Raw genomic sequence first — 14,180 nt, 5'->3', positions numbered from 1 at the left:
GACTTGAACCGCAGCGCAATCGTCACCAGGTCGTTCGATCCTCGAGGAGATGGTGAGTCAAAACGTGATGGATATAACGGACTTCAACTGGATCTCGCAGCTGCGGTACTACTTCCGCGGGGACCGCATGGTGTGCTCCATGATCACCACCGACGTGGATTACGGGTTCGAATACCTGGGCAACATCGGCCGACTCGTCGCCACCCCGCTCACCGACAGATGCTTCAGGTGATTACATACCTTATTATATTTAATTATTATATTAATTATTATTTGTGATATTATGCTATTCTAATGTAGTAACTATAACATTTATAGAATGACGTATCCCCCATCTGGTAGATGATTCGTCTCCTTTTGGTATTAGTAATATAATATGATGAACATATTCGTCAGAACGCTGATGAGTGCGCTGAAGCTGAACCTGGGCGGCGCGCCCGAGGGCCCCGCCGGCACGGGCAAGACCGAGACCACCAAGGACCTCGCCAAGGCTGTCGCCAAGAAGTGCGTCGTCTTCAACTGCTCCGACGGTCTTGACTATAAAGCTTTAGGCAAATTCTTTAAGGTCTCCGTCATTTTTCATCATTTTATTGGCAGAAGCAGAAATGTCGCTTTAAACTTTATCACTTTATCATTTCATTTCAAACAAAAACTAACTAGCTGCAACCAGAGCACCTACTTTTTCATGTAGGTATATTCCATCCCATGACATGATAGGAGGCGAAACTATTGATGCTGAGCAAAAAACCCAATATCACTTTCCCCAACCCGGGATTTCAACCCGGGATCCTTAGAGCGGTGGTCGTACCGCGAACGCAAGTTGAAGTAACCTGCTTTCATGTTTACTTGTTGTTCTACCCAGGGCTTGGCGCAGTCGGGCGCGTGGGCGTGCTTCGACGAGTTCAACCGCATCGAGTTGGAAGTGCTGTCGGTGGTGGCGCAACAGATCCTCTCCATCCAGCTCGCAATCCTACGTCGTGAGAAGCGTTTCGTGTTCGAGGGCACTGAGATCAGCCTTAACCCGACCTGCTCCGTTTTCATCACCATGAATCCTGGGTTACTACAAATATTAAACTTTCTAGGCGTAACTTTCATTTTGACTTATCTGATTGACTAGTAGGTTTACAACCAATTTCAATCGGGCATAATAGTATAACGAACTAGATCAGCACATCCAACCATACACAAAACAATATTGCAACTGTCACACAGATACAATAAACAGTTGCTTTGGTCGCGTGGAGAGTAAATGTGTATGTATTTTTTTTGTGCATTTTCCGTGATGTAAGTACGTATACGTAACGCGCACACTTTGCAGGTACGCGGGCCGCACGGAGCTGCCCGACAACCTGAAGGTGCTGTTCAGGACGGTGGCCATGATGGTGCCCGACTACGCCATGATCGGCGAGATTACACTCTACTCAAACGGATTCGTTTGCGCTGGACCGTGAGTATCTTTCAGCAATTACTAGCTATGAACTAGTGAGAACCTTAGTATGATCCCTGCGATTTAACTTCTCCATTCTAATGATGCACATTTTCCGATATCACGAAAATGTAATAACACAGCGAGACTTAAATTAAAAGAGGGAGCAGGGAACAAAACTTCTAAACAGCAATATCGATTGAAGACAATCACTCATCATACGTATTAGATACATAAAGCGAGGTGTGCGGTGTAGGCTGGCGCGTAAGATCGTGCAGGCGTACAAGCTGTGCTCGGAGCAGCTGTCGTCGCAGAACCACTACGACTACGGCATGCGCGCCGTGAAGTCGGTGCTGCTCGCGTCGGGCGCGCTGAAGAAGAACTACCCCGAGAAGGACGAGGCGCAGCTCGTGCTGCGCGCCATCATCGACGTCAACATGCCCAAGTTCCTCTCGCAGGTGACAAAAAGCTCATGTACATACAAACACACACCCACGCCAGTGTGTCCCAAGGAATAGGCAGAGACGCGAATAGTATACTCACTTTTCGCCGCGCGTATTCCGTCCCATTATCTGAAAGAGGACGAGGTTTTCGCCACTTCGAGCACAATTCTATTCCGGGCTGTGTGCCGAGTCGAAAAACTTAATATTCCTTTGCATGGCGCAGGGATCGAACCCGAGACCTCAGCATTGAAATTGTACCGTAATACAACTACGCCACCGAGGCAGTATATTAAAGTATAAAGCTTTTTAAATTAATAAGTATCACAATCAATTCCATGAACTGTTCTCTTAGATAATATAAGTTATTAATATATGTAATTAGCTGCCCTTTGGGTTTACCGAGATGATTGTTTATCATATTATTAAATCTACATTATGCAGTATGTTTCATTCGTACCAGGATGTTCCTCTGTTCGCCGGCATATACTCGGATCTGTTCCCGGGAGTGGACATACCGCAGCCGGACCGTGCCGAGTTGCTCAAGTGTATCAACAAAGACCTGGAAAAGCGCAACCTACAGGCCACCGACTGGTACCTAGAGAAGATTATACAGGTAACCCACGGAACGTCACGTGAGTTTAAATAAATCAATAAGATATTTATCACGGTTCTACTAATAGTAGTAAGTTTACTGTCATCGTTAATAAACGCTCTGAATACAGATCTACGAGATGATGCTGGTGCGGCACGGGTTCATGGTGGTGGGCCCGCCCATGGGCGGCAAGACGCAGGCGTACCAGTGCCTGGCGGAGTCGCTGCGCGCGCTGCAGCTGATGAAGCCGCCGCCGCGGCACAAGGAGTTCGGCGCCATCTACCGCATCATCAACCCCAAGGCCATCACCATGGGCCAGCTCTACGGCTGCTTCGACCCCGCCTCGCACGAGTGGTGAGCGTGTGCAGTGGAATTTTGTCAGTGATAGGGCCACGGTTTGTCAGGAGTTACTTAAGTATTAACTCCTTTTCCTATACCCACGCTATAGTACCTATAGGGGGTGTGCGACGGTGGCCGTGATCAGCTATGGTCAGTGAATTATTTTAATATTTATTTATTTATTTTATTTTAGGGCCAAATTAAGTAAGTGTGTCGCGTTGCGGGATCAACCTGTCTATATCCGGTTCCAACACGCCGGCATAATTGTGTCGACTGCCAAGGGCCAATTATCTCTCGTTAGTCGACATTGTATTGGGCCCATTCCACTTAACATCAGGTGCAGTGGGCGGACTATATCGTACCCGTATCATTAAAAAAAAAAACTTTGAGAATTTTAGACAATTGAGTATAAGTTGTTTATAAAAAGATAAATACGCAAATCACAGTGTTGTCCACGGATTATATCCATATTATAATGGTATGAAAATTATTCGGTAAATTTGCAGACTAACAAATTCTGATCACCGATCAAGATCATAGAGCTCTCGCACGAGAATAGTTACATGCCTATCCCATATTCAGTTGAATGTTCACTTATTTCGTTAGGCGGCTCTCATCCATCTGAAGCCCAGCTGCATAACATAATTAATGCCTAAATGAAACCCAAATTTGATCAAATTTTAAATTAACTCACCGCAGCAAAATGAGAATGGAGCAATACAAAAAGCAAAATTGCTACGGATTCAAATAAGCGCAACGCAATTAAAATCAACAAATTAATGCAATTGAGCCAGGAATATACATTATGCAGTACACAGTACACACCCATCTATCACAAGTCTACTCACAACTAAGACGAAGTATTGCAGTAGTTGATGCGGCAGGTCCGACGGCGTGCTGGCGATAGCGTTCCGGGAGTACGCGATGTCGCTGACGCGCGACCGCAAGTGGATCCTGTTCGACGGGCCCGTGGACGCCGTCTGGATCGAGAACATGAACACCGTGCTCGACGACAACAAGAAGCTCTGCCTCATGAGCGGCGAGATTATTCAGGTCATTCGCATTACAATTACTCTCATAATATTACATATGTCAATCGTGATCCTATGACCATTATTCCTATTTGTACCTTACTACCTACTGAGCAATGCTTACCATGAAGTATAGTGTCGTAGCTTTGCGTCATCAGGAAAAAAAGAACTACGATGTTTTCAGATGACCAACAAAATGAACTTGATCTTCGAGCCGGCAGACCTTGAGTTCGCGTCGCCCGCCACCGTGTCTCGCTGCGGCATGATCTATATGGAACCAGAACAACTCGGTACACTGAAATTCAAATACATATTATATTATAATATCCTGGTCTTTTTGTTCAATAAACTATTTTTTTTCTTATGTTTTTGCGAACGCTTGACATTAAAATAAAACCGTTTACTTTACAGATGTTTTCGCAATAAATTGATACATTTTTAACTCTCAACATTTCGAAAAGTCCCTCCCATGGCCATGAAGCCTGCAAACTTCTATAATTTGCCGCAAAATTGCCTATAAAGTAATTTTATTTCAGTAATCTACTTCTGTTTAAAAATACTAACGCTACAGGAAGTGTTACGGCCAATAATAATTATATTTACATTAAATGACCTCGAATTCAACAAAAATACGTCAAATTCCCAAACTAATTTAAGCAATAATGACAATATGAAATAGAATTTAACCATGTCCAGGCTGGCGCGCTTTTCTCGCATCATACAATACGCACCTGAGCAAGCGGCTGATCCCGGAGCAGTTCGACTTGATCCAGGAGCTCATCGACTGGCTCGTGCCGCCCATCTTCGAGTTCCTGCAGTCGCGCTGCCAGCACTTCGTCAACGTCGGAGAAATACATCAGTTCTACGTAAGATTTGTTAATCGAGCTAGTTTTACCTTATATCAATAAAATTTATGAGTAAGCGTTGGCAGCAGCACGTGATACACTTTTATCTTCTGTTGCAGACCACATTTATGCATATTACTATCTATATGTTGTGTCGAGTTCCCTTTGAATAATTACACTCTTCGCCACTGATAGCAACACCAGCCAAACTTGGAATTACAAAGAAGTGTAACCTTAACACGTTAGATGTTGAAATCATAATGTCTAGTAACTAAAAATAACACAACGATGGTACTACGTACTTAGTAATTTCATTGTTGTTGTGTGCAGTCATTCACGCGACTGTTAACGTGCCTGCTGGAGGGCGAGACGCAGTTCAGCACGGTGTGGCTCCAGTGCACCTTCGTGTTCGCGCTGCTCTGGGGCCTCTGCGCCACCATCAACGGTAGTGACACCACCAGCTTCATATAAACGCATTTTCTCCAACGCAATTTTTTATGGCTTAAAGATGGTAAATCCTTTCATTGTTTACTGCCATCTGTAGACGATGAAGGAATTTACCATCCATACCATGAATGCCATCATGCTTTTGTCTCAGACTACAAGATGCTGCGTGTGATTAACCTTAGGCCATCCAAAAAGACCTTTTTCGTGCATGTTTCTTAAAACTCATTTTTAACTTGGTTATTATAAAACATTGATGTGTTTGATTAGGCGAGGGCCGCAAATTGTTTGACACGTTCTTTCGCAAGCTGTTAGATGGAAACAATGCAACATATCCCAAGCCGAAGTCGTTCAAGCTGTCCAAGAACCAGTTGTTCCAGGATAAGGACACTGTATTCGATTACGTATACGACAAACGCAACAACGGCTCCTGGATATCGTGGGTCGATTTGGAAAAAGAGGTGCCACTGCCCAGCAATGCTAAAGTAAGTTTAAACAGCAGGAATCCTATTTTGAGCCACCTCGTTCATTTACAAACTCATTACATTTACAAACGTAGCCTTATCTCATAAAACTATCCAAAAAATACCGCGTCTAAGAAACGCAGACAATATTTATTTAACATAACAATGAATATAAAAACATACATGTGTTTCCTCCAGGTGAATGATTTGATTATCTTAACAAATGAGAACGCGTGCCTGCGTTTCTTCGTTGCGAAGATGGTTAAGTCGAAGATCCCCATTCTGCTGGTCGGGCCGACCGGGACCGGAAAGTCTTCTCTCGTCCTCAACTTCCTGCTGAGTCTGCCCAAGGAGAAGTACATCACCAACACTATCAACTTCTCAGCCAGGACAACGGCTAATCAGGTTAGCTTAACTTATATTATAATTTTGCCGTCATATAGAATTTATGTACCTTAGCATTCTTTCCTCTTACGTAGGTATTTGTAGAATAAAATGTAGCTTTATTAACTATTGCTCCAAAATAAAATTGTTAAAAATCCCCTATGTTAGGTACCTTATTTTCCTGACATTATCTATTTTAATTCCGTTATATTTGTCAACAGACGCAAGATATCATAATGTCAAAAGTGGACAGGCGGCGTAAAGGCGTTTTTGGACCTTCTATGGGTAAAAAAGTTAGTTGTACACGTAACTTTCAGATTTGTCATGGGATTGCTCGTACAAGTCTAACACATCGAAAGTACCTGAGTTTGCCATTGCCCCATCTTTTAACATAACCTTGGTTTAGTACGTTCGCATCGTGAGTGAGTGTTGTGTGCAGTGCGTGCTGTTCGTGGACGACCTGAGCATGCCGCAGAAGGAGCAGTGGGGCGCGCAGCCGCCGCTCGAGCTGCTGCGTCAGTGGATCGACCACGGACACTGGTACGACCTCAAGGAGATGGTGCGCCAGGAGGTCGTCGACGTGGTATGACTACATTACTATTCCATCAAAATGTTGTACGATTACACAATTTAAGAAGTCAATTTTTAATAAGACTTTGAATCACCTAATGTATTAATTATCACCACTTATAAACACCCACAATACCACAAAAATCGTGTAAGTTTTACAATCGACTGAGAATAGGGATGCCCTGGCTACGAAGGAAACTAATGAACTCAATGTGGTGTTGGGGATAAAATTCCTATAATGATAGTTTAAAATTGTTTATATGTTGTAGTTATTTGTGTCGGCAATGTTGCCGCCGGGCGGCGGGTCGAACCTGATCTCATCACGTCTGACGAGGCACATGCTGCTCATCACGCTAGACTCCTTTGAGGACAACACCCTCAACAAGATCTTCTGCACCATCATGGACTGGCACTACGCTAAGGGGTTCAACGATACCCTCTGTAGAACTAGCAAGGTAGATGTTATCAGCTTTCATTTGAAAACTAATGGGCCCGGCCGTTGTCCAGAATTTGTTTATTTGAACGCGATTTAAAAAAATATAAAAAAAATAAAAAAAAATAGTTTAAGAATTAAAAAAATATTTTAGTTTTAGATATCCCATTTATCGAGGGAGGCTATATGCTATATATAATATCACGCTATGGCCAATAGGAGCGGAGCAGTATAAAACAATTGTAAAAACAGGGACAATTTATTAGTTTTGAGAGTTTCCGTTGCGTGCCCTGCGTACACGGGTAAAGTTATGCAACAATCATATATAGCTAATTTGTTTCTCTTAAAAAGTTGTAAGAAATATATTATAAAACAAAGTCACCAACCGCATCTGTTTGATTGTCTGAACTCAATAAAACCAAAACCTTATCCCGAAAACCAATTCACGCGGGCGAAGCCGCGAACAAAAGCTACTATAATATATCGATGAATGGAAAACAGTTGATAGAAAAGTAAGATGAATTAATCTAACTGCAATAATAAAATTATTTAAAACAAAATCTTAAAACTGAATTAGAGCTTTGCAATTGTTTCCAACTAAGAGCCAATGCGGATGTCAACGATCACCTCTACACTAGGTGACCAAACACGCGCTACCACAAAAACTCCTGGTAATTAACAGTCGATATAAGTGCTCGTTCTTGGTGACGAAGTATAAGGTGTGATCCAGACGGTGGTGAGCGCCACGATGGAGGTGTACAAGTCGGTGACGCTGCAGTTCCTGCCGACGCCGAGCAAGTGCCACTACCTGTTCAACCTGCGCGACTTCGCGCGCGTCATCAAGGGCATCCTGCTCGTGCCCGCCACGCACATGAAGGAGCTCAACAAGCTCGTGCTGCTGTGGGTGCACGAGACCTACCGCGTCTTCTACGACCGCCTCGTCGACGACGCCGACAGGTTCGTCGTGTAACCACTGCGCTTGTGCTGGGATCCACCGATGGTGTTTATAATAGATGTTAAGTATTCATTATTCATTGCGTCTCGGTGTACTACAGGCAGAAGTTGTTCGACGTGGTGTACAAGGCTGTGTATGGAAACTTCCGCGTCCACATGGACCAAGTGATGCAAGAGCTCGGCTACGTACCCGATGGCGAGAAGCTCGCCAACAAACACGCCGCCACCATATTCTTCGGTAACTACATGGAACCCGACGCGGACCCCAAGATCTACGACCAGGTTCATCTTTATTAACGATTCTTTAAAGAAGTAAGGATTTTAATACGGAAGAAAGTTTTTCTACCATTAACGCCACGGTTAACATCCCTCAACAAGCCCTTGTAACACTTTAAATTGGATTCCGTACCGCCCTGTGACGCACTTGGAACTTACAGCATTTAGCAATTCAATAGAAAACCAATATAATAATAATATTAAAATAAGTACATACCATTCAGGTAACGGACCTCGATGACATGGCGGTGAAGATGGAGTACTATCTAGAGGAGTACAACGTGGTGTCATCGTCGCCGATGGCGCTCGTCATGTTCCGCTACGCGCTGGAGCACATCTCGCGCTGCACCAGAGTACTGTTACAAGACAATGGTAAAGATTTTTAGTGATGCAAACGAGCAAACGATTTACTAATAAAAGTGGTGATCAGGAACGAGGAAGTGAAACCTCTTTATAACCATGTTCGACATGGTTCATTCAGTACATACTACATAATCATAGTTAGTAAAGTTCTAAAACTGTGAAATATAAACTTTGAACGTGTGAGTGTATACCCGTTGTGTGACAGGCAACCTCTTGCTGGTGGGCGTGGGGGGCAGCGGTCGGAGCAGTGCTGTGAAACTTGCCGCTAGTATTTTAGAAATGAATGTTATACAGGTTAGTGAAATAATAACTTGTTGGGTATCAGAACTCGTAGCGCCTACTATTAGTCTAGAGTCTAGACACTACTGACAGTAAGCTGGCGTGGTGAAATCAGTTATTTTTAAACTGGGTTTACAGTTTGGACCATAAAAAATGGTAAAACTATTTTTTTTTATTCGACCACGACGCCTGAATGCGTGGTACCAAACTATTCAACTAACATACCCTTTATGAATATGAAAAGCATATGATAATCGTTTTTGACGACTTGCTAAAAGTATAATATTTCGGTATTTTAATTATTAAATGATTTATGAACACTCGTGAAATTATTGTAACATACCGTAGATCGAGATATCTCGCGTATACGGCCAGAACGAGTGGCGCGACGACCTGCGCAAGATGCTGATGAAGGCGGGCATCATCGGCAAACCGCTCGTCTTCCTCTTCGCTGACAACCAGGTATCAGGCTAAGGCCACACGGGACCACCCAGTGGATTGCGCGCCCTTACACAATATTCACACAGGTACTCGACGAGTAGCGAGGGAAGTGGGCAGGGAGCTAATGTTGGTGCAATATTTCGTCATGCCCCTCCTCCTGTCCCGCGCTCCATTTTAGGACTTTTTTTAATGCGAGTCAAAGGAACAGCAATGCTTTTGATTAAACGCAGTTCGTATCAAACGTTCGTGTCACTGGCACACAATAAGTAAATAATTTTACATGACAACACCGCTGAACTTTAATGTACGAATGAGAAAAAAAAATAATGTTTTAAATAAGTAGCTGCAATTTGATATCCAAATACAGCATAGGAAATAATTGAACTAACATGTAAAAAAAATAACATACACATTAACATCACGCCTTTATCCACGAAGGGGTAGGCAAAGATGCAACTAGAACATGCACTTTAAGCCAAGTGTCGTCCGTAGCCGTCCCATTATGTGTTAGGGGAGAGCCTATTGACATTTCGGACACGAATTTCAGACTCCAGGTCGTTACTGAGTAGAAAAACTACATATCACTGCCTGGCCCGCGCTTCGAATTCAGGACCTAGGAGCGTTGTACCGCGCACGCAATACAACTACGTCACCGAGGCAACCGGCACCAAATTAAAACCGACCAAATATGAAATTATTTACAAAAACCATATTTAATCAGAAGTTGATATGCAAAAGTATACTTTAGTTGATAATAATACTATAAGTATAATCGGCGAACTATTGAAATGATCAAAAACAGTGTTTTTAAGCATTTCAATAGTTCACCGATGTTGTCATCCATTGCAAGGCGAATATGGAAACGCGGAGCAACACGATGAATGTCGCGAGTAGGGGGTGTTTGTCACTGCTAGGGAAGTATTAGGCTGGCTGAGGTATCACAAACAAATATTATATCGTCCCACACTATTTATATTTGAGTTAGGTACCTGTGTCCGCAGAGAGAGCTCCGATGCTCGATAGTCATTAACTTACCATTATATAAGTATAGTGACTAGTTTGACGTATATATGTGGTCAAAGCTCATTTCACATTGCGAGTTTCTTTAACGTATTTATACGTGTAACGTCACTCTGCGGTCTTGCATCAACTGATTATGCATTTAGTGTGCAGGTATAACATGATCTGCAGTATAACAAGTATGGACGTTTTACATGTGATAAGATAATGTACGAGGGCATGGTGGAGGATATCAACATGCTGCTGAATACGGGCGACATCCCCAACCTGTACGGCATGGAAGAGAAGGTCGAGATCCTGGACAAGATGCAAGCCGCCGTCAGGGAAGCGGTGAGTCCGCGATAGTCGCGATTGTTGGACACTTGTCTTTACGACGATACTGGAAATAGCTACGCATTTCAGTGCACCGGAGCTTGTTCTTTAGCGTGTATATTTTCACGACAGGTATAACATGTAGGCAATGATTATATTATGTACTAGCTTCCACTCGACTCAACTATATTTTCTAAGGATTTCATCGAAATCCTTTTGGAAATTTTTGTATTTTATCGCGTTCAGACAGACGCGGCAGGGGACTATATAAAGATATCTTGTTATAGGGCAAGAAAATTGAGACGACCCCGCTGGCGATGTTTGGGTTTTACGTGGAGCGCGTGAAGGCGAACCTCCGCATCGTGCTGGCGATGTCGCCCATCGGGGACTCGTTCCGCAACCGACTGCGCATGTTCCCCTCGCTAATCAACTGCTGCACCATCGACTGGTCACTACATTCATTTTATGCTTTACTTCACAACTTTAGAACAATACTACACATATTATAATCATTGTTATGGATTCAATGCATTTTACGCCTTTTTTTGCTTTCTTTCGTAGATTCTAGTCGACATGCCGATGTATCCTCTTATGTATAAATAAATGCCCAAAACTGTTAGAATATACATGCAAGAATTGTATAACGTTAAGGATAATATGTAATGTACGTACGACAGGTTCACGGCGTGGCCGCCGGACGCGCTGGAGCGCGTGGCGAGCATGTTCATCTCGAAGATGGAGAGCGTGGAGGAGGAGCTGCGCGTGGCGTGCGTGGAGATGTGCCAGCTGTTCCACACCAGCGTCGTGCGCCTCAGCGACAGGCGCGTCACGCCTCACTCATTCACTCACTCACTCACTCACTCACTCACTCACCGCCGCTCTGTGCTCGGCGCTCGCTCGTAACCACAACCCTTGTGGATTGTACCCGAGAACTCGATACCGATTACCGAGTACCATAAACAAATTCGAATGTGTACTGCGGAACCGTCAAATACCAATCGTTCGATAAAATTATGAATATTTTTATCTACTTAGTTAACTCTTTGCCTCGTAACAAAGCCGCCGGAGATAACAAAATAGAAAATAAATTTATAAAAGAAGCGTGGAAAGTGGAAACACGGCCGAATCCCTAGTAACGGTTTTTGTTTCATGTATAGCTGTAGGTATTTGGCGTTGCACTATCTAACAAGTTACTCGAGAACCCTAAATCATATTATCCTATAACTTTATGAACGTCTTTAAATAAATCTTAAATCTATGGTGTACAATGGGCGGCCTCATCGCTACAAGCGATCTAGTCTAGTATCTAAGTATCTAGGTCTTTAGGCAATTTATTTATTTATTGCATTTAATATACAAATTTATGTAGGCGGACTTAATGCCATAGGCAATTTATTTCGGTCAACCTTAGGGCGGTGCAGAGATAAATAAGGCTCCTGCTTTATTCATCTTCATCACAATAACATGAAAATTTACTTGCATGTCTTATCGTTCCACGGCTACGCCCGGGTGTACATACCTCAATCTCGTGACCAACTATTGGTTTTACTGGAGGTAAATCCACCATTTACGCGATAAAATACGCTTTAGGAATATTTATGGACATCTTGAACGTTTGAATTAAACTTTAAAAGTTTTTTATTACATTACATTCTAAAGGCAATAAAGCTTTCCTCTGAATGTTATTGTTCAATTTTAACAGGTTCTACGCTGACCAGAAGAGAAAAGTGTACGTGACTCCGACGAGCTATCTAGAGTTGATAAAGGCGTTCCAGAGCCTGTACGCCATGAAGGTGGATCAGATAACTAAGTCAAGAATCAGGTAGGTGGACAGTAATTAATCGTATATGATCATTATAATATGTTTATGTTAATTTCATAAAATTAACACACTTGGAAATCCAGACATTTGCTCATAAGTATCTGATCTCATACCAGACATTTTAATGTAATCTCTTGGTACATCAGATATGAAACCGGATTGGAGCAGCTGGACTTTGCGGCGGGACAGGTGGCCGTGATGCAGCAGAACCTGATCAGCCTGCAGCCGCTGCTCGTGGAGACCTCCGACAAGACCGAGAAACTCATGATAAAGATCGAGCAGGACACTGTCGTTGTGGAAAAGCAGAAAGAGGTCTCATAAGACCCATAATCATCAGCTTAACTAACCAATAAGGTCGCCATAAGATTAACATATGATTTGTTTGTGTCGCAGATCGTAGGCGCGGATGAGGCGCTGGCGAACGAGGCGGCGGCGGCGGCGCAGGCCATCAAGGACGACTGCGAGTCGGACCTGGCCGAGGCCGTGCCCGCGCTGCAGGCGGCGCTGGACGCGCTCAACACGCTCAAGCCGGCCGACATCACGCTCGTCAAGAGCATGAAGAACCCGCCCGCCGGCGTCAAGCTCGTCATGGAGGCCGTCTGCGTCATGAAGGGCATCAAGGGCGACCGAAAGATGGACGCCAACGGTACTCATTACACGCTACTTATAACTTCTCTCTCGCTTATATAGGATTGTCGACTGAGAGTGAAGGAACAGAGAGTGCACCTGTGTTTTGCGCATACACTTGTGCACTGTAATATAATATGTTGCATACGTGGCAGATCCGCGTTCAGATTGACCGCCGTGGCCGAAATACTGCTAGGAGACAATCATTCACTTATAAACAACAATCAGCTGTTATCACTTTCTTGGCGTTGAGATATATATCAATTAATCTACGTTGATTCAAATTATTTATTAAATACATTCAATTGAATCAATTTAAAATATATTGCACTACCTAACTATTATATGTAGTTTGCCAGCTGTTATCGCTTAATGTCACTAAAATACAAATAAAGATAGGAGAGTAGGTAAATTCTGTCTATACTTAATTTCTAGGAAAGCCGTTCGAAGATTTTTGGGGTCCGTCGCAGAAGATGCTCGGCGACATGAAATTCTTGGACAGTTTGAAGAACTACGACAAAGACAACATCGCGCCGGCTATCATGAAGAAAATCAGAGACAAGTAAGGGTTTTGTTGCGTTAGTAGGTAAAATGTTCGAAGAAAAGGAGAGGTATAATGTGAAACCGAACAAAGAAGCCAGTGGGACTTCGTATAGGTAAAACCATGTAGCACTGCCACAGTCTGTTGCAATATAAAGCGCATCACTAAATGGCAATGTCATATCTATGGTCTATATTTTGCAGCGACGACACATATACTAGACCCCTCATATCCAATATTCATTCTGTCATCAACCTGACGTTAAATGATTACCGCTTTGGGGGCTATAAGGCGTCATGTATGTGTACGAGTTCCGATTAGAATACATATAAAGTATCTTACACAGGTATATTCCGGACCGCGAGTTCGACCCGGCCGTCATCGCCAAAGTGTCGTCAGCCTGCGAGGGCCTCTGCCGCTGGGTCAGGGCCATGGATGTCTACGACAGGGTCATTAAGGTCGGTACAATCCTTCCTGTATGGATCAAAGACATTCGTAAAAAAAATGGTGAAATGTACAAGTACCAACTACGAATGCTTAAAACACTCGGATATAGTCTATGAAAGATTTGCCT

The 14,180-nt window shown here is 43.4% G+C and overlaps 1 protein-coding gene across 1 annotated transcript in view; it reads left to right on the top strand.

The window, feature by feature from the left end:
• The window catches only part of LOC115447080 (dynein heavy chain 3, axonemal), a 36,513-nt gene that overhangs the window by 9,654 nt on the left and 12,679 nt on the right, over window positions 1–14,180 (top strand). Inside the window, exons 14-42 of the mRNA XM_030173996.2 lie at window positions 30–228; window positions 397–565; window positions 863–1,056; window positions 1,319–1,447; window positions 1,683–1,884; window positions 2,330–2,482; window positions 2,592–2,815; window positions 3,685–3,853; window positions 4,016–4,121; window positions 4,528–4,697; window positions 5,007–5,121; window positions 5,391–5,605; window positions 5,783–5,989; window positions 6,190–6,261; window positions 6,408–6,551; window positions 6,808–6,993; window positions 7,702–7,928; window positions 8,027–8,207; window positions 8,426–8,573; window positions 8,770–8,858; window positions 9,192–9,305; window positions 10,509–10,634; window positions 10,904–11,064; window positions 11,294–11,437; window positions 12,319–12,438; window positions 12,585–12,750; window positions 12,832–13,084; window positions 13,501–13,627; window positions 13,953–14,064. Of these exons, the coding sequence (XP_030029856.2) occupies window positions 30–228; window positions 397–565; window positions 863–1,056; window positions 1,319–1,447; window positions 1,683–1,884; window positions 2,330–2,482; window positions 2,592–2,815; window positions 3,685–3,853; window positions 4,016–4,121; window positions 4,528–4,697; window positions 5,007–5,121; window positions 5,391–5,605; window positions 5,783–5,989; window positions 6,190–6,261; window positions 6,408–6,551; window positions 6,808–6,993; window positions 7,702–7,928; window positions 8,027–8,207; window positions 8,426–8,573; window positions 8,770–8,858; window positions 9,192–9,305; window positions 10,509–10,634; window positions 10,904–11,064; window positions 11,294–11,437; window positions 12,319–12,438; window positions 12,585–12,750; window positions 12,832–13,084; window positions 13,501–13,627; window positions 13,953–14,064 (4,622 nt within the window). The remainder of the gene's footprint in view (window positions 1–29; window positions 229–396; window positions 566–862; window positions 1,057–1,318; window positions 1,448–1,682; window positions 1,885–2,329; window positions 2,483–2,591; window positions 2,816–3,684; window positions 3,854–4,015; window positions 4,122–4,527; window positions 4,698–5,006; window positions 5,122–5,390; window positions 5,606–5,782; window positions 5,990–6,189; window positions 6,262–6,407; window positions 6,552–6,807; window positions 6,994–7,701; window positions 7,929–8,026; window positions 8,208–8,425; window positions 8,574–8,769; window positions 8,859–9,191; window positions 9,306–10,508; window positions 10,635–10,903; window positions 11,065–11,293; window positions 11,438–12,318; window positions 12,439–12,584; window positions 12,751–12,831; window positions 13,085–13,500; window positions 13,628–13,952; window positions 14,065–14,180) is intronic.

This window comes from Manduca sexta, chromosome 12 (genome assembly GCF_014839805.1).
Source record: "Manduca sexta isolate Smith_Timp_Sample1 chromosome 12, JHU_Msex_v1.0, whole genome shotgun sequence".
Lineage (NCBI taxonomy): Eukaryota > Metazoa > Arthropoda > Insecta > Lepidoptera > Sphingidae > Manduca > Manduca sexta.
Note: the sequence above shows the minus strand (reverse complement) of the source record. Positions and strands in the feature narration are given on the sequence as shown.